Here is a 17,983-nt window from a genome sequence, read left to right as displayed (position 1 = left end):
TTCTATGGTGACAGGCACAATATAAACACATAAGACCGATATAAACTCTCTAAACCAACCACCTCTCCAAAAAATTGTTTGCTTTCAAAGTGAAAAGTCTGACCATGGTATTCTTCCATTTAATGAAACAAATGTGTATCTAGGCCTGTGCCACCTCATTGATTTTGGGTGTAAGGGGCAGAATTTGACCTACTCTCTTTAGTGAGAAATATTCTGTTCCATATCCTTGTGTATTAGAACATTGTCTCCCCATTCTGAGTTGGGTCCTAGACAGGACCATCCTTAGGATTTATGGGGACCCTATGCTCCACTGAAGGCGGTCCCTGTCAGCACCCCTGACCTCAGTGTGTCAAGATGGCATAGTCACCACCCCCACCTGTGGACTCTCCAGAACTCCCCCCACCCCCCATTGCTGACATACACCGAGCTTCATAAACAGCAGATGCTGCAGCAGTGGTTCAAGACAGGCTTCGAGCTGTCACTTAGGGGCTGTATCTTGCCAGAGGCCACAGCCCTCCTGCAGCCCCTTGCCACTCCTGGCTCATCATGAGGATTGTGACAGGAAGTACCAAGTAGTAATAACAACAAAACAACAAGTGTGAGTGGGTGTGTGTGTGTGTGTGAGAGAGAGAGAGAGTCTGTATGGGTGTTGGGGGACTGTGTGACAGTGGGGGTGTTGGGATGCAATGTTTATCTGTGAAAATAAATGTTTTCTTTGAAATGTTAAAAATGCAGGAATATTTCTAATAATCTCAGGTAATATAAGACCTTTATTTTTGGCCCAAAGGACACCATCAGGTCAAATTTAATCGTTATTTTCCTAATCCACCTTTTGACGACTAATAACAGTTTTTAAAAGATGCGTGAGGCCTTGTGCAGGCTAGTTGCATCCTTTTATTCTAAACGCAACAGAGGGTCTCCCTGAAGTTTCATTTTTTTTAAAGGCATGGAGGAGTTAAATCTTTGTCATATGGCCTCTCTCAATATCTTGCTGACACAGACCAGATCGTGTATGCACTGTTGGTGTAGCTGCATCAGTCCCAGTATATCAGCGCGACAAGGTGGGTGATGTAATAGAATTTGGTCCAATAAAAGATACCTCACCTACCTGGTCTCACAGAGCAGAGCTCTTAAGCAGGAGAGAGCCTCCGAAAAACCCTTTCGTAGTTGACTGGCATTCACTCTGCTGGAGAAGAAGAGGTTCCTACATTTGGACATCAGAGAACACACTGAGGATCCCAGCATCATTCCCAGGAGCTGGGTTGGCATGTATTAGATGAACAGCAGCGAGTTTAGGCAGAGCAACAGGCTTCACCCAGAAGCATTCCACAACTGCTAGTCCTTTAGTATAGGGAGCAACCTCTCTTGCTAAGGGGCAGCTGTGGATCAGAAGTTTCTTTTGACTGAATATAGAACTGTGGCTTTTGTGCAGCAAGTCACACTATTAATGAAAGCATTCTCATACAACATGCTTAGCTCCTTGTGCTTTCTGAGTGTAAGAGGGCCTGATTCTGAGTGGTACTGATCACCCAGACTCCCACTGAAAGGAGTGAGGACGTGGCTCAGAGGCTATAATTGTGAATACTTTTTTCAGTCAGATAAAGTAGATTAGACCAATTTCTAAATAGGCAAGTGTTATATTGTTGGCATGCCATATTTTCAATAGGAATCAATATATTTACAGAGTGCAGTCAATTTGTTTAATTACTAGAGTAGCTGATGTAAAGTTTTTGTCCTGGCAAATAACTGTCATTTGATTTGCTTTTTAGATTGTGAGGCTATCAATCTACATTTGTTACCCTTGTCATGGCTGTGGTTGCACCAAAGCACATCACAGGGAGGACTCTGAGAAGGTTGTGATCTTTCCCCCAATCCTGCCTTAAATTCAGGAATGCCTTTGGGGGAGTGGCCAAAATTCTTAAAACATCAGGACTGTGCCCAATAGACAATTAGCACGGGCTGTGGGAAAATACAAGGGTCAAGAATCAAGACTGACAACAGATCTTATAAACCAGCTACCTGGCTTCACCATGCTGTATAATATATGGATCACAGCAAACTGCATCAGGAACACATACACAGGTGTTGGCAATTACTTACTACAATGTGGAAAAGTAAGGACAGCCCTATGTGTGAATTTGGAGGAGAGACAAACCACGGACTATTTAGTGAACATCTGCCCTCTAAGATCCTTCTCCAGCAAGACAGCTTTGATTCATTCCACATAACCAGAAGCCATAGAGTGGATGACAAACTTAGACTCCAATCTTTAATGCAGTTTTTTCAGTTACCATACAGAAATCAAGATGATTTGTAGGACAATTGTTATCATTGGCTAGATAGTCTCATTAATAAATGCAATTTACAGAAGCATATACCTCAGTTGAAGCTATTTTTAGGTAGTTTCAGAGTTAAGAAAGCCGGTTTTTCCTTAGGTCGTCAAATAATTAAAAAAAAATTTGAGTAAATCCTGTACCTAAAAATCAGTACCTTTTCCTTTCATCTTCCCCCTTTTAAATTTGGAAGTTGTTCAAGTTAAAATCAATGAAAGAAAAGCAAAGAAAAATGATTAAGTGATGGTGTGAATACCACATGGTCCAGCGAATAGCTTCTTGCTGCTACTGCCCTTGGATTTCCTGATGTTCATGGGGTTTCATATGTGGGACAAAATAGTGAAGTGAAAGATAGCATAATGAACAGTTGTACAGCTAACTTAGTTACAACTGCAGTGCTCAGAAGGTGACAGGAAACTTAAAAATGAAGTGTTATATTACAGAAGGCAGAGAGTCTGTGACAGCTAATTATACAGATCTACTGGAAAACAAAATTCAAGTAGGAAAGAGGTTGCATGTAAGAGTTCAAACATTTCAGGAAGAGTGTCAGCCTTTGGTCAACGGAAATAACACTCTGTATGGTATGTATTACTATGACAACTGTTATACTTTGTCACGATATAGTTATTTATCTGTTCTATTTCTATAGTTACAAAAGAAATAGATTAATATTGGGGGGGGTCATTTAATTTAACACTAGTGGGTGAAGTATAAATGGGATTTTCAGAAGTGCTTAAGGAGCATACATCCCAGTCAAAGTAAATGGAACCTGTGCACCTAACTTACCAACGTGCTTTTGAAAAAGCTTGTTCTAAAAGATTAACAAGTTAAGACAGCCAATTAGTTACCCCAGAGTACTCAAGTCTTCTGCCTTAGTGCTAATTTCTATGTATTGAAATTCTTTTTTGCATTTTTGTTTGCCTGGAAAGAAACCTGGAGTCAGAGGAAGCATTCAGTGTTCCAGAATTAAAGCTATCTTGCTTACAAGGTCTATTGGTGAAAACGTTAGTACAAGGATATAAAAATTGCTACCTCCAACCATTCATTACTTTTAAAGTTGACCAAGCCAGTTTTCTTTAAAGTAACTCAAAAGTCAAGCCAAGTTTGAAGATGAAGTTATCGAAGTTGCCACTTTCCAAGTGGAACACTAGGGAAGAGCATTTTTCATATTCACGGATGTTAGACACAAACAGCAAATGCGAACAAACTGAAGATTCTTTTGATGGGGATGGCAGCAGTAGCTGGTGAGGGTGGCAGGTTTCTGGACAGAGCTTTCAGTGTTGCCAACTCTTGCAATTTTGTCTCTGAGTTTGGTGTTTTTCTTAAAGCCCCAGCTACTGGAAGTAACTCAGTCCCCTAGAAAATGCTGCCTACGGGGGAATCTAGGTCAGTGGGGAGCAACATGTGGCCCACAGGCCACATGCAGCCAATCATGGTGGGCCACAAGACAGTTTGTTTACATTGACCGTCTGCAGGGAAAGCCACCCGCAGCTCCCAGTGACTGCGGTTCGCTGTTCCCAGCCAATAGGAGCTGTGGGAAGCGGTGTGGACGTGCTGATCAATGTAAACAAACTGTCTCAGGGCCTGCCAGCAGATTACCCTGATGGGCCACAGGTTGCCCAACCACTGGTCTTGGCTTTAGTTGCAAAAGTTGAAAGCATGCACGTGAATTCAATCAGAAACAGCTCTGCAGTTTCACCACACATGCAGCTAATGCAAATAATTAAGCTTTGGCTTTATTTATTGTGTTTTTTGGCTCACATATGATATTTAAACTCAGTCTCTCTTAAGGACCCACATCTATTAAATGGGATTGCTACAGTACAGTAACTGCTGAAGAATAAAAAGTTTACAAAGCTGTAAAATCTCAGTCATTTCTTATTGTACTGTATACAGATTAGTACAGAATCCAGTCTGATCCACTCTGAGTTGTTGCCTTTTTCTTGCAGCTTTTTGTTTGATTAAATCCTCCATGGAACTGGCCGAGACCATTGCAGTATACTTTAGAGCCACTTCTGGCTTGTTTTCAGCTTACATTTGTAATGGAAGACTAGGTACTTATAGACTAGCTATACCAGCCTCCCCAGGAACATACAACAGTCCCTGAAGCTAGGGTTGCCAACTTTCTAATCACACAAAACCAAAACACCCTTGCCCCACCCCCTGCCCTGGCCCTTCCCCTAAGCCCAGCCCCTTGCTCACTCCATCCCTCCTCCCTCTATAACTCATTCTCCCCCACTCTCTCTCACTTTCACTGGGCTGGGGCAGGGGTGTGGGAGAGGATGTGGGTTTCAGCCGGGGTGTGTAGACTCTGAGGTGGGGCCAGAAATGAGAGATTTTGGGTGTGAGAGGCACCTCTGGGCTGAGGCAGGGGGCTGTGGTATGGAAGGGGTTACAGACTCTAGGGTGCCACCAGAAATGAGGGGTTCAAGGTGTTGGGGGAGGCTCAGGGCTGGGGCAGGGAGTTGGGGTGCAGGCTCAGGGAAGGAGTTTGGGCACAGAAAGGGGCTCAGGAGGGGGTACAGGCTCAGAGAGGTGTGGGGCGTGGGCTCCAGGTAGCACTTACCTCAGGCAGCTCACTGGAAGCAGAGACATGGCCCTTGGCTCCTAGATGGAGGCGTGGCCAGGTAGCCCTGCACTCTGTCTCCAAGTGCAGGTGTCACCCCTCCCTGGCCACGCCTCCACCTAGGAGCCAAGGGACATTGCCAATTCCGGGGACCTGTGCAGAGCCAGGTAGGGAGCTGGCCAGCCCCACCAACCAGACTTTAATGGCCTGGTCAGCAGTGCTGACTGGAGCTGCCAGGGTCCCTTTTTGACTGGGCATTCCATTTGAAAACTGGAAACCTGGCAACCCTTCCTGAAGCAGTGGTTAACCCGAAGTTTTAAAGCCAGGGGCAGCTTAATTTAGTGCTAAAAGAAACATCAGTTGCTTCAGTGCTTTTTTTTTTTTTAAAAGGATATTGGAGTTTTCACTGTGTATGGCAATGGGCTAAATCTTGTGTTTGATTAAAATTGGCAGATGTAACAACATTGCAGATGCTTAGAAATAGATTCATTTTTGGAAGGGCAAGCAAAGAGAAATCAAATTAAATATTTTGCTCTTTTCATATGAAGTAGAGATTAATATTTTAAGTGGGTTACAGGATATAGGCCTAAAAACCTGTAGCCTTTAATTTAGACATGGAAGTGGAATTCCTATGTTAAAATGCAACTATATTAAAGATGTTTCCAAAGAATTAAATGATCCTTTTAGACAATTGGTAGGTATTGAATGAAGAAAGTTTCACAACTGTCTTTATCCAATTTATCAGACTGCAGTAAAAGCAGCACTAAGGAATAGTTTGAGTTTTAACACCAAGGTAATGCTTACATTCAAGAAGTTTGAGTGTAATCTACAGTCTTGCTTTTGTCACGTCTACCGCAATAGCTGTTTTTGTCTCTAGTAAAGCCTAAAAAGACAGCTAGAACTTTACTCTGAAAGCATTCAAAGTTGTTGCAGGTCCCATTGGAAGACAGATCCAGTACTTAAGATTTAACTGTCTTTACCAAAATGATACGTGTCCCCAAAAGGCACCTGAAGTGTTTCTTCCTGTTCCTACATCTCAAAATTTTTGTTGTATTTATACCTTGTGTTCCATCTTCCTTAATCACTTCCTCCACAGCAGGTTTCTCAGCCCTAGTTCTGATGTCATAGGGTATAATTTTGCAAACAAGTATGCAGCTAATGGCTTGGCTACAATTGCAAGTTAGACTGCATTAAATCAGCCCTGCATGCCCTAACTCCTGAGGTGTCCACACTGGCAAGGCACTGAGAGCGCCTGGACTCTGCAGCTGGAGCGCTCCTGGTAATCCACCTTCATGAGAAGTATAACGCTTGCTGCGCCCTACCTGAAATGCCTGGGTGTCAGTGTGGATGACATGTTGCATTACTGTGCTGTGATTGGCTTCCAGAAACATCCCATAATCCACTGAAATCAAGTGACCACTTTTCTCATTGTTTTGAACTCTGCTGCAGGCATGCAGATATCCCCTTTCAAAGATATCCCCATTTCTGACAGCTGGCATGCTTATCTCCTCCGGGACACAAAGCAAACCATAGAATACTGAGAGAGAGTGAGAAAGAGGCGGGGAAGAGGGGGATCCGCTACTGTCTGAACTTACAACACAGCATGCTGACACACTCTGCCCCCCTAAAACAGACTGTCTCTCCCCCACATACATACAACACTTTCCCTGCCTCTCTTTCTCACACCCCCCCCCCATTTGAAAACCACGCTGCAGCCACTTGCACACTGGGGTAGCTACTACAATGCACTACTCTTTGTAGCATTGCAAGAGCTGCTAATGTGGCTATGCCTGTGGGCTTGCAGCTGACAGCGTAAACACAGCAGCGTTTTCTCCACTGCGGTCTCTGAAGGCTGGTTTCCCAGCTCTCTACATCTGCTGCAAGTGTAGCCAAGCCCATAGTTACACACAAGAACAGCAACACTGGTTTCAGCAGAACTCCTCCCATGAGTAATGTTATTCATCTTCACATATTTAAAAGGATCAAAGCCATAAAGTATATACACATTTTTTAACTTTAATCTCTTACTATTGGTGTACAACCCACTGCATACCAAGCTTCAGTCTAGGCTACCATCTCTTCTTCATCCCAACAAGTCTGGAAATATAGTTTCAGGCGTTAGGACTAAAAGGTTGACTACTTATGTCAGTCTTGTTACAATACATATTGAAGACACATCCTCCATTCTACTCACAGAAGTAGCCCCACTGAAATTACTTTGACTGGGGGCCACCTCCCTGAGCCAGGCACAGCATGATTTGGCCCCAAGTTAACAAATCTAACTATCACAGTGAGTTATATTTTGCCAGTGCTTTAACAGAGAGGACTTTCAAGTATCAAGAGAAAACAGTTTCACTTAGAAAAATAAATTTATTTTTCTGGATATTCAGTAAATGTTTATATGTTCTGGGATACAAATGGGCAGACTGACGTACATTAACTCTTTCAGAAAGTTGAGCCCAGCAGCTCTGCTCTGCCAGTTAGAGTTGCAACAAAGAATTTCAATTCAATCCTCGTCAACTAATTAAAAAAATTACAAGTGTAGAAAAGTGACATTATGCACAAAAATAAACTTATCAGCATTTATATCCTAACAGGCCCAGCAAAAAAATTCCCCTGAGAAGATGGACATTGCAGATTTATAACTCTAATTGTCATCTCTGAAATTAAAATCTAATTGTTAAACTTTAAAATAGTTTTAACAAACTAAAACAAGCACACAAAACATTACTGTAAGAAGTGTACTTTAAACACAAGGCCTTTTAGGTGGTTGGTGAATATTTCAACTTAAATTCAAAGTTTTCAGAAGAGAGGATTCAGGAGTATGTATCCCAGCATACATGTGGAACCCTGCAAAAAAGTCTTAGCTTTGGCATATTAGTCAATTCCCTTTTAACTGGTTTTTAAAGAATTCTAGATGTGCATTCCCTGAGATCCTTTTGCATCTACATGTTCACTCTGTCTAGCTTTTTCTCCACCCCTTGCCCAACAGTAATTTAAGATTATGAAAAAAGGATTGAGTTATGGCCACACAAAATCAGGGGGTTCTGTTTTTTAAGTCTTTGGATTGAATAGTAGCAGAGATCAAAAAAAACTCTTAAAGGCTAATATTGAAATGTTACACAAGAATAGATGAACCTACCAGAATAGCTCTCTTGACCCCAAATATGCATTTTGAGGCTTGGACCTCTTCCAATAATAGAGTGTGTGGTATGGAAATTTGTGGGGGAAAAAAGTAGTCAGGTGAGACTCAATTGAACTGAACATCTCATATATACTGCAAGTGGAGTTTCTGATGCTCATACCAAGGCGATGAATAAGGTGCAGCACACTAGTAAATCATCACTACATACTTAATATTTTATCTGCATGACAGTCTTATCAGTGTGAAGCTGTCATACCATACACAAAAGATAGCATTTTAATTTTTGTGTTGACGCAAAGCTTTCCCTCTCAAATATTCTTCCAAGCACTGAATTGCAAAGGGGTCAATATCAGTATCAAACTTGTTAGCAAATAAGTGGTGTTTCTGCAACATCCAGTTCAAGTCTCCCACGCCAAACACACACACAGAGCGCACATGAATTCCATTGCACGGAGGATAGGGTGCACCTTTTGACACATCCCCTTCAAAATAATGCCACTTCACAAACCTGGCAAGAGCATTCATGTCAGAAACGTCATATTTGTCACTGGAAGAAACTGCCCCTGGAACTTCAGGGATTCTTTGAATAGTAGCCCACAAGTATTCATCAGGGCTATAAGTGTCTTTAGCCCATTCAATAAATTCAAGGATTTTGCTGTTTTCTAGCACGTACTCTACAAATCTCCTACTAGCAACAAAATAGGCACTGCCAGAGAAAACAGGTGTACTAAGAGGTGGAGGTTGTTTGTCTATTCCCATGTTCTTTAGCTTACCATCAACAATTTCATAGTGTTTTTTCCATCGTATTTCTTTGTTGGAAGGCATTTTCTCAGTTTCTAAGCTGTTTTCACCCTTTAGGGCTTTCAATTTCTCCACCATTTCCTGGTTGGTCTTAATAGGAAAGTCCATACCACAAAGATTTATCAAATATTTCCAGTTTGTACTTCTCCTGTAGAGATCTTTCATGCAGTTGAGGTCTGCCTGTACCCTGCTCCATGAAGCATACACTACGCTCTCCAATTGGCTGGCAATAAAGACATTATCAAAACAGGACACAATTCCCTTAACTGCTGCCAGAAAAGATTCTGGAGACTTTTTGTCAACATGAATGCAGTAATAATTCTGAGGAGCATAGATTGATCTTAGAAGTCTATCAAGCATGTCTATTTTGTGATATACCACTATTGAATAGGCAATTGGAAATTCAGCTTCTTCTTTACTGAGAGGTTCCATAATATACTTCCGCATCTTGGTAAAAGAGGCACAATCTGTTGTCATATTAATATAATCACTTGCTGTTAGCTTAGGGCGTTTCTTAAATGACACAGTTAACAACTCAAGCTTTACTTTTTGAATTTCCTCTATATCACCCTGCAGTATCTTAGAGCAGTTAATATTACTGGTAGGATCTTCACCAGTCAGCTCTAGATGGCTGCGATTCAAGAAGTCTGGCTTTTGGTTACTTTTTAGAACCGAAAAGGCCACTAAAGTAAAAAGTAGCACAAGGAGGTGCCTGAAGCGTAAAATATGACAAAAACGAAATTTTCTTCTCAGCATTTCAGATGACATCAGATACCTTCACTTGGCTAAAAAAAGTTTCTTTGTACTCATGATCTCCAACCCACTTCAACAGCTTCAGAGTCATCTGTTCTCATTTCTCAAAAGTGTGAATATATGCACTGGACACTGGAGGAAAAGCTCTAAAACAAAAACAAAATAGAAGTCATTTCTAAGTAGTACAGTTATTCTGCAATTCAATTCTACATTTTACCAGTAGCTTTTAAAATCAAAAGTTGATTTAAAAAAAAAAAAAAAAAAAAAAAGTCTTTGCTTTAATGGTGAATGGTTTAGTTAAAAGTTTCCTGAAATTTAGAAAATGTAATGAATAGGGCAGTTAAAGTTTAGACTTTTGAAAGCTTAGATGTAGTCTGAGCTTTCATGGGACTGTTTTCTCATTTTATGACCAGCTCTAGTATTGAAGCTATAAATTCAAACGTTAACTTTCCCCTCATATCACCTTTTCTACTGCATTACTGGATGAAGTGTGTTAATTCTGATATGGCTGGTCTAAGATAGATTACTTAGATCCGCTGAATCCCTTTTTAAATGTTGGCATTTTAAAATGCAATAGAAAGAAAATTGTTTTGTCCCCTAGACAAAACTGGTTTACCCATATTGGTTCTCTAAATTATTTCATCTAATTGGGGTTTTGTGCAAAACAGAGAATGTGAAGTGTTAGTAGCGTAAGTACTTCTAGTAAATATTCCAACCTGAATTTAACAGGGACATTTTACACACATTCCAAAGATCTGTTGGTATTTCAATTTACAACTCATTTACTAGGAAAAACTATTCACACTTCATCCTCTCATTTGAAATGCAGCCCACATGCATATTCAGCATTTTATTCTTGTGATACAAACCCTTAAACATACTGAAGAGTGAGTAGTGATGGGACCCTGGAGCTTCTTTCAGGAAAGATCTGAAAAAGAGAAGAGGAAAAAAATAATTTAGTGTTACATAGTCATCTAGCTTTCAGAGAGTTCCTGAAGACAGCTCTCTAGTTGACATGGTATTGCTATTTTTGTGGTCTATTTTTGAACAGGTATTTCATTTGCACTTTTGAAGCTGTCTCATATCACATAAGACAGCTTACTCAGTTGTTAGAGAGCTGGCTACTAGATAAGCATGGACTACAAGATATTGAGAGAAGTATAGTGCTGTTGGAAATATAGGAATAGCCCTAACTTCTCTCGATACAACTGCATGGATTTCATATGAAATATCCAATACGCTAAGAATAAATGAAAATCTGAGTTTGTTATAAATTCAAAGCACTATGGTATATATCTTTGTATATTCACCTGCAATTACAGTACACATTTTAATGTCCATTAGCCCTTAATAAAAATATCTTAACCCCCACCCATGTGAACATTCTCCATTACGTATTTTTATAGAAAATTTGACTGAAGAGTCCTGTATATAGATGAACAGAGTCTGGAGACATCCGCAGATGTATGACTGCCCAGAAGAGTTTGCCAAGAATCTCTGGAATCTGGATCAACTAAACAGGTAATAGTTTAAGGAGTGGCACTTTATTTGTATTCACAAATATGCTTGTAAAAAATTAAAAAGTCTACATTTGGGCAAAAAACCCTGTTTTTCCTTTTCTTTCATCTCTCTACCTCCCCTTTCAAGCTTACATGTAAACAATATCAAGACAGCATGAAAGGGAAAAATAATGTAAAAATCAATAAATAAAACAGTGGAGGCCTATAACAATTATGTTGCATCTAATGTACTAAATAGCCACTTCTACTTTTAAATACATCATTTAATTAACTCTAAAGAACATTCAGGTTTTAGCTTCGAGTACTTTATTTCAGGGGTTCTCAAACTTCACTGCACTTCATTCTGGTGCAGGGGCCCAAGCCAAAGCCCAAGGGTCAGAGGACTGTAGCCTGAGCCCCACCACCCAAGGTGGATGACCTTGGGCTTTGGCAGGGCCGATGCAACCCATTAGGCGACCTAGGTGGTCACCTAGGGTGCCAACATTTGGGGGGCGGCGACCGGATCTTTGGCCGCCCCAGTTGTTGGTGGTATTTCGGGGGGTGCCATTTCAGGGGCAGACCTTCTGCCGCCTACGGTGCCAAAAAAGCTGGCGGCACTCCTGGGCTTCGGCCCTGCGCAGTGGGACATGGGCTTCAGCTTCGGCCCTGGGTGGCAGGGCTTGGACTTTGGCCCCAGGCCCCAGCAACTCTAACACCAGCCCTGGCGACCCCATTAAAATGGTGTTGTGACCCACTTTGGGGTCCCAACCCACAGTTTGAGAACCACTGCTTTATTTAATAGGAAGCAAAATGCTCGACGTATATGGAGGGATGGTGATGGGAGTCCATAACTTTCAGTGAGAACACATGCCAATATTTCAATCTAGAAACTAAAGCATTAAAACTTCTTACTAACTACTATTCGAGAGCACTCTAGAAGACAACCAAATTCATACATAGTCATGTTTACACTTGCAAAATCAGTAGAAATGTAAGTATTGCTAATAAAGCTAGTATTAAAAACCACATTCTGCAAAAAAAATATTGGAACACAATTTTTGTTCCATGAAAAATTTTTTATTAAAGTTTTTCTATAAAGCAAAGAGTGCCAAGAGTTTTGATGGTATCTGTCTTCCTTCCCCTCTGCCACCCCAATTCTTGGTGGAAGGGAAGTGCAGGAGGAAGAAAAAAGGGAAAACAAAAGCTTTTCATGCAAATTTTAAAAATTTCAATAAAAAATTCAGTTTTATTGCCAAGCTGTTTTTTGAAAAATAATTACTGCCAGTTCCAAATTACCTTCTAACAATTTGTTCTTGAATTTTAAAACAGATCAATGGTCAAGGCTTGAGATTTCCATAATCCAAGAACTGCATTAAGCCTGTTTTTCTGCAACCTGCTCGGTACAAATTTTTACTAAGTCTGCTAAAATTTTAACTTCTAATTTATGATTCTCAAACTGTGGCTTCTAAGCTTACTTGGTGATTGATGCCTGTCAGTCTTCATTTGGGGATGCTTACTAGTTGCAGCCCAGATCATGATTCTCAGAAGCAGTGTTGATCCTCTCCCCTGCCCCCCCCCAAAAAAGATGTATTCTGGGCTGTTTCTTCAATGTACAGTCAAAAATGTTTAAATTAGCAGCATGTGACAACAAAACTAGAGAGTTAGCAAATCTACAGGACAGCAGACTCACACTGCAAAGTGACACTGAGGCCATGGCTACACTTACATTTTTGCAGCGCTGGTAGTTACAGCTGTGGTCGTACAGCTGTGTAGGGCCAGCGCTGCAGTGTGTCCACACTGACAGTGACCAGCACTGCAGTGTGTCCACACTTGCAGCATTTGCAGCGCTGTTGTGAGTGGTGCATTGTGGGCAGCTATCCCACAGAGCACCTCGTCGTGCATTCATTGCAGCCTTTCCAGCCATCCTGTGTAAATGGCAGTGAATACGCCACCGGTGATCCACAAGCCGCATGGAGAACCATAGAGAAGATAACCCCTTACCGATTAACATACTCGGATGCCAGGTGGGTTGGTGCCGGAATATGCGTCCCATCTATTGCGCCCTCCACAGGTTAGGAAAACCCATTTGTGCACGCCATCCACAATGTCTCTGCACATTCCCAGTCCATTCTTCTTAGCAGGATGCAGGAATGATCCAACTTGTGCATTACCACTATCCGTCGACTTTTCCCACTGCCAACTGGTTTGCGATGCCGATCGTGTAGCTGTTCTGGATTGCCAGTGTCCAAGACTGCAATATCCACCCGCTTCTCCAGTGACGGCAGCTCTCGTTTCGGTCGCTTGCTCTGCAGGGCTTGGGGCGAGCTCAGACAAGTCCCATGAAAGTCTGGTTTTCTTCATCGAAGTTCTGCAGCATGCTGATCCAGCTGACTGTGGCCACACTCAGTTGCATGTCCGATGTTCCCAAGGCGTTCACTTGGTCCCGAGCCAAGTTGTCCTCTATCGTACTTGCCTCACAATTTAGTGTCAGGCGCCGTCAGCGATACTATTTCATTTCATCTGAGCTCTCTCGCGCTTACTTTGGGCATAAGGAAGTCAACTGCCACAGACGTGATTTGCTGGCAACATTCATCAGCAACGTCATCAGCAGCTCGGGTCCATCTACTGAAATCATCCTGCAGACTCACAAGCACCCAATTGCTCAAAGGGAGTGATGCGCACGGGTCGTCTGTGAACAGGGAAAGCGGAATGACCCACCACCCTTACGTGCCCTTCCACAATCACAGCGCCAAAAGGGAGAGGATGCACAATTGCTTTCGGAACATGCATGTTTCAGAAACTGACAGGCAGGGACTTTTTTCCCCAGACAGGAGATCACAGTGCGGGAACATCGGAAATGCCATTGGTGTTTCCTTGGGACCCCGCTTACCCGTGAATGCCTTGGCTCATGAAACCGTATCAGGGAAGTTGACAGGAGCAAGGACCGGTTCAACACAGGCTTGAGCCGGTGCCAGCATGACTGTGGAGTGTGCTTTTTGGCCGTTTGAAGGGGAGATGGAGAAGCTCTCTTACGGGAAGCTACAGCGTGTTGGAAGACAGCATCCCAGCGATTATAACCGCGTCTGCTGTTATCCTCCTATATATTTGTGAAGGGAAGGGTTGAAACCTTCCAGTGACGAATGGGCCTCCGAGGTTCAACGCCTGGAGGCTGAATTTGCCCAGCCAGGAGAGCAGGGCTAATAGAGAAGGCCCAGCACAGTGCTTCAAGGATGTAGGGATTGCCTTAAAGGAGCACTTTGAGGCTGAAAGCCAACGTTAATTGTTGGGGCCTTCCACTGCAGTTTAGAGCAGTGCCCACAGCAGTTACCTGCGTGGTTTGCATTTTGATTCTGCAGTTCCCTATTTTTTTCACTGTGTGGTACAGTATGTTACACTTTTTGTTACAGATAAGTAAAACTACTTTAAAAGACAAGAAATCCTTTATTAAAAATACAGTACCATTACAAAACAGGAAGTTCTCGTGTCTTTTAGGAATGTATCATTTTCTGTAATAATAAAAATTACTGGTCGCCAAGGTGAATGCACCGTTTAAGAGGTCCGCAGGTTGAATTGATTGATATTGTGTCCTTCCTTGAGGACCTGGTCGCAGCTGCCTGGCGTGCACTTGAGGATTAAAGATGCTGCATTGGTGATTGGGGGTTGAGTGCATTGGGTCAAGCGAGGTCGCAGTTATCCATGGATCGTGAGGTGAACGTACTTGATGTGGGGCAGTTGGTGGTGGTTAAGCACCAGGATGCTGGAGAATGGGTGTTTTAGGGAAACAGTGAGGGCACAATGTGCTGGAGTTTTAGGATGGGGTTGCAGCAAGCCACGGGTAGTTGCTCTGCCTGCATGGCTACCATTGACTGCATGATATCGTGTTGTGTGTATCCATGATGCTTAGCAGACGAATCTGTGCTTCTCTTGTATAGTCAATTCCTCTCTTGGCAGCCTGTTCCTTTTTCATGCTTTCCTTTATCCCTCCAGTCTTGCACTTTTTATTTGTTGTCGGAATTAAAGATTATAACTGCTTTCACATCTCTCCTTACTCTTCCTTGGTTTTTTTTCTTAAGTTTTGCAGTTTTTCAGAAGATCTGCGTGATGGAGCAGTATTCAACGTCCTTAAAAAACACACAGAGAGAGAAACTGTTAATACAGAGCATGCATTTGTTTTTAAGATTCGTAGCATCATTTACACCTTTGAGCATAGCACAGAGAGGCCGCAGCTGCAGATAGAGCATGCGTGTTTTCCCCAACACGCGGCTCACAGAGAGGAAGGGGCTGCACGTGGCTCACCTGGGAAGGGCGGGGTAGGGGTTGCTCACTCTGGAAGCTTGGGGTTTCTGTGACTTGTGGAAGCAAAGAGCAGCTACAGGGAAATCAATGGGTTGTCACATCTAAGGCTGCTTGCAGCAGCCAGTAGCGCCCCTCCTCCCAACATTTCCATACCTATATAATAAAAGCTTCTTACGCGGGAACAGCTCCCTCTGCTGGTTCCCACTACCAAAGTCCAGCGGCTGCGACTGGCTAGCTTCTTCTGGCTGGAAAATAGTCCTGGCTGCATGACTCCTGGGAGTCTCCAAACCCTCAGTAGCCTCCCTCTTGGGTTCCTCTACAACCCTCCCCCTCCTCTCCAGGCTTGAACTGTCCGTCGTGATCCTCGAATTGGCAGTGGGGTTAAATCCGAGCTACGCATCCAGCTCCTTGTAAAACGGCCATTCAGTCTGGGGCAGCACCTGAGCAGCAGAGTTCCCTCACGTGCTTGTTGCGTAGGCACTCCGCAGCTCCTTTACCTTAACCCGCACTGCACACGTCGCGGTCATAGCCCTGTATTGCATTGACTTTGATATCTGGCCGTAGATATCATAATTTTACGGCTGGAGGCAGCTGTGCCCTGCGCAGGATTCCTCACCCCAACACTGAGGAGATCCTGCAGCTCGCAGTGCTCCATGCTTGGGGCTCTTTGGGGCAATGAGGCATTGTCACTGAATTAGATTGATTGCACTCCATGCCTCCTTGAGCAAACAGGAAGGGGATTTTTAAATTCCCGGGGCATTTAAAGGGCGGGTCACCTGAGCCCAGGGCAGTGGAGTGCGAAATGATGACCAGAGAGGCTGAAAAGGTATGCTGGGATACCTCCTAATACCCTGGAGGCCAATTACAGCGCTGGTGAGTGTCCACACCTGATGAGCAGCGCTGCATCACCAGCGCTGGATTCGCTACACCCGTAGCAGACCAGGAGTACAGCCAGCGCTGCAGACAGGGAGTTGCAGCGCTGGCTGAGCTTTGTAAGTGTGGACACCTGGTAAATTGCAGCGCTGTAATCCCCTCACCAGCACTGCAACTTGCAAGTGTAGCCAAGGCCTGAGAAATTAAAGTAGTGGTAGCTCCAGACAGCAAGAGAAGTTTCATTCTGCATCAACGGAGAGGAACTAGACAACAGTCAGGTAGAGCACTGGAGCAGAAGGAATAACCAAGTAAAGTTTGCTCTTATTAGAGCACTTTTATGTAGCCAAAAAACAAAACGTTTGAGGGACCAATGCAACTCTCCATGCTGACTACTAGGATTCCATCATTCTCCAAACTAAATGAATTGTACAACAATTCATTAGTCCCACTACATTTGCAGTTTTGAATGTTTATATAAAATTGTAAAGGAAATAAGTGCTCTGGGTCAGACCTTCCTTCATAGTAGAAGAATGATATGGAATTGGACTAGAAATAGCTTACTCCAACTACAAATACACACTTATACTGTGTCCTCTGCAGTTAGACAGCAGTAGTTTCATACTTTTATTTCAGGTCATCTGACACACATCAGTGCCTCCTCAGATGTGCAATCATCTATATAAACAGTTAAAATAGTTTTCTGCAAAAACTCACAAAACTAGCTATGAACTCTCTATTCTGCAGTAGGGAAATTAAACAAGATGGTGACTCTTTAGTTCAGTTTCCACCTAGTGTCTATAGTAGCTTTTCATAAAGTAAAAGGCTGGATTTATAAAACAGGAAAAAAAGTCTACAGCTCTTCATTACGCTGGTGGTGTGACACAGCTGTTCTACTCATCCATAAGGGTCTCCACACATGTACATAGTTGTGTGGAGTAAGATTACAAAGGAGATTTCCCATCTTCCTAAAGAGGGTGGGAGGAGGGAAGGTGAAGGGAAGTAGTAGTTTTAACCCACAAAACTGCTATCAATCATTCCCATAACATTAAAGCCCTTTACATCAGTTTCTTAGGGCAGGTCTACACTTCAAATGCTGCAGCAGAGCAGATGCTACTCTGCCGACAGGAGAGCTTCTCCCATCGGCATATTAACCTCCTCTAGGAGGAGGCAGTAGCTCTGAGAGAAGATTGCCCGTTGACATAGTGCTGTTATACCTACCTAGCCTCTAGTGTAACTGCGTCACTCAGGGGCATGGATTTTTTACATGCCTGAGCGACTTAGTTATGTGGATATAACTTTATAGTGTAGAGCTGGCATCTTTTCTTCCTCTTTTGTTCAAGGCACTTTTCTACAGAAAGTTTCCCAGGATCCATTACTGCTTATCACAAGTTTCTGCACAAGGACTCTATATGGCTCCCTTCATAGAATGAAGGCAATCAGAGAAATAAGACTGCCTTCTTCACCCAGTGAAGGCCAAAGATCTCAAATCTCTACTACTTTGCACTTGCGCAATCATTCACATCAGTATAAAGAGGTGTGTGTGAAAGTAGAATGAATTATATTGTGAAAATAGAAAGGATTAAAGAAATGTATGTACCTTTAAGCAGAAATAAGAAATGTTGAAATACAGGTGCCAGGAAAAGAAACATTAGGCATAAACAAGGGTGCTAATGGCGAAACATTAACAGAAGATTGGTAATAGTTAGTAAGGAAATAA

At 42.7% G+C, this 17,983-nt stretch overlaps 1 protein-coding gene across 2 annotated transcripts in view; it reads right to left on the bottom strand.

Annotated features, from left to right (window-relative positions):
• Positions 1-7,249: 7,249 nt before the first annotated feature.
• Positions 7,250-17,983, bottom strand: part of GCNT1 (glucosaminyl (N-acetyl) transferase 1) — a 49,653-nt gene continuing 38,919 nt past the window's right edge. The window contains exons 2-3 of one of the 2 annotated variants that reach the window (XM_032774965.2): positions 10,468-10,526; positions 7,250-9,744 (exon numbers count right to left, since the gene is read on the bottom strand). In XM_032774965.2, coding sequence (XP_032630856.1) covers positions 8,321-9,613 — 1,293 coding nt within the window. In that variant the 5' untranslated portion in view covers positions 9,614-9,744; positions 10,468-10,526 and the 3' untranslated portion in view covers positions 7,250-8,320. The remainder of the gene's footprint in view (positions 9,745-10,467; positions 10,527-17,983) is intronic. The other variant, XM_032774966.2, reaches the window with a different exon arrangement.

Source organism: Chelonoidis abingdonii, chromosome 6, assembly GCF_003597395.2.
Source record: "Chelonoidis abingdonii isolate Lonesome George chromosome 6, CheloAbing_2.0, whole genome shotgun sequence".
Classification (NCBI taxonomy): domain Eukaryota; kingdom Metazoa; phylum Chordata; order Testudines; family Testudinidae; genus Chelonoidis; species Chelonoidis abingdonii.
The sequence above is the reverse complement of the archived record's forward strand: the minus strand, read 5'-3'. Positions and strand labels throughout refer to the sequence as shown.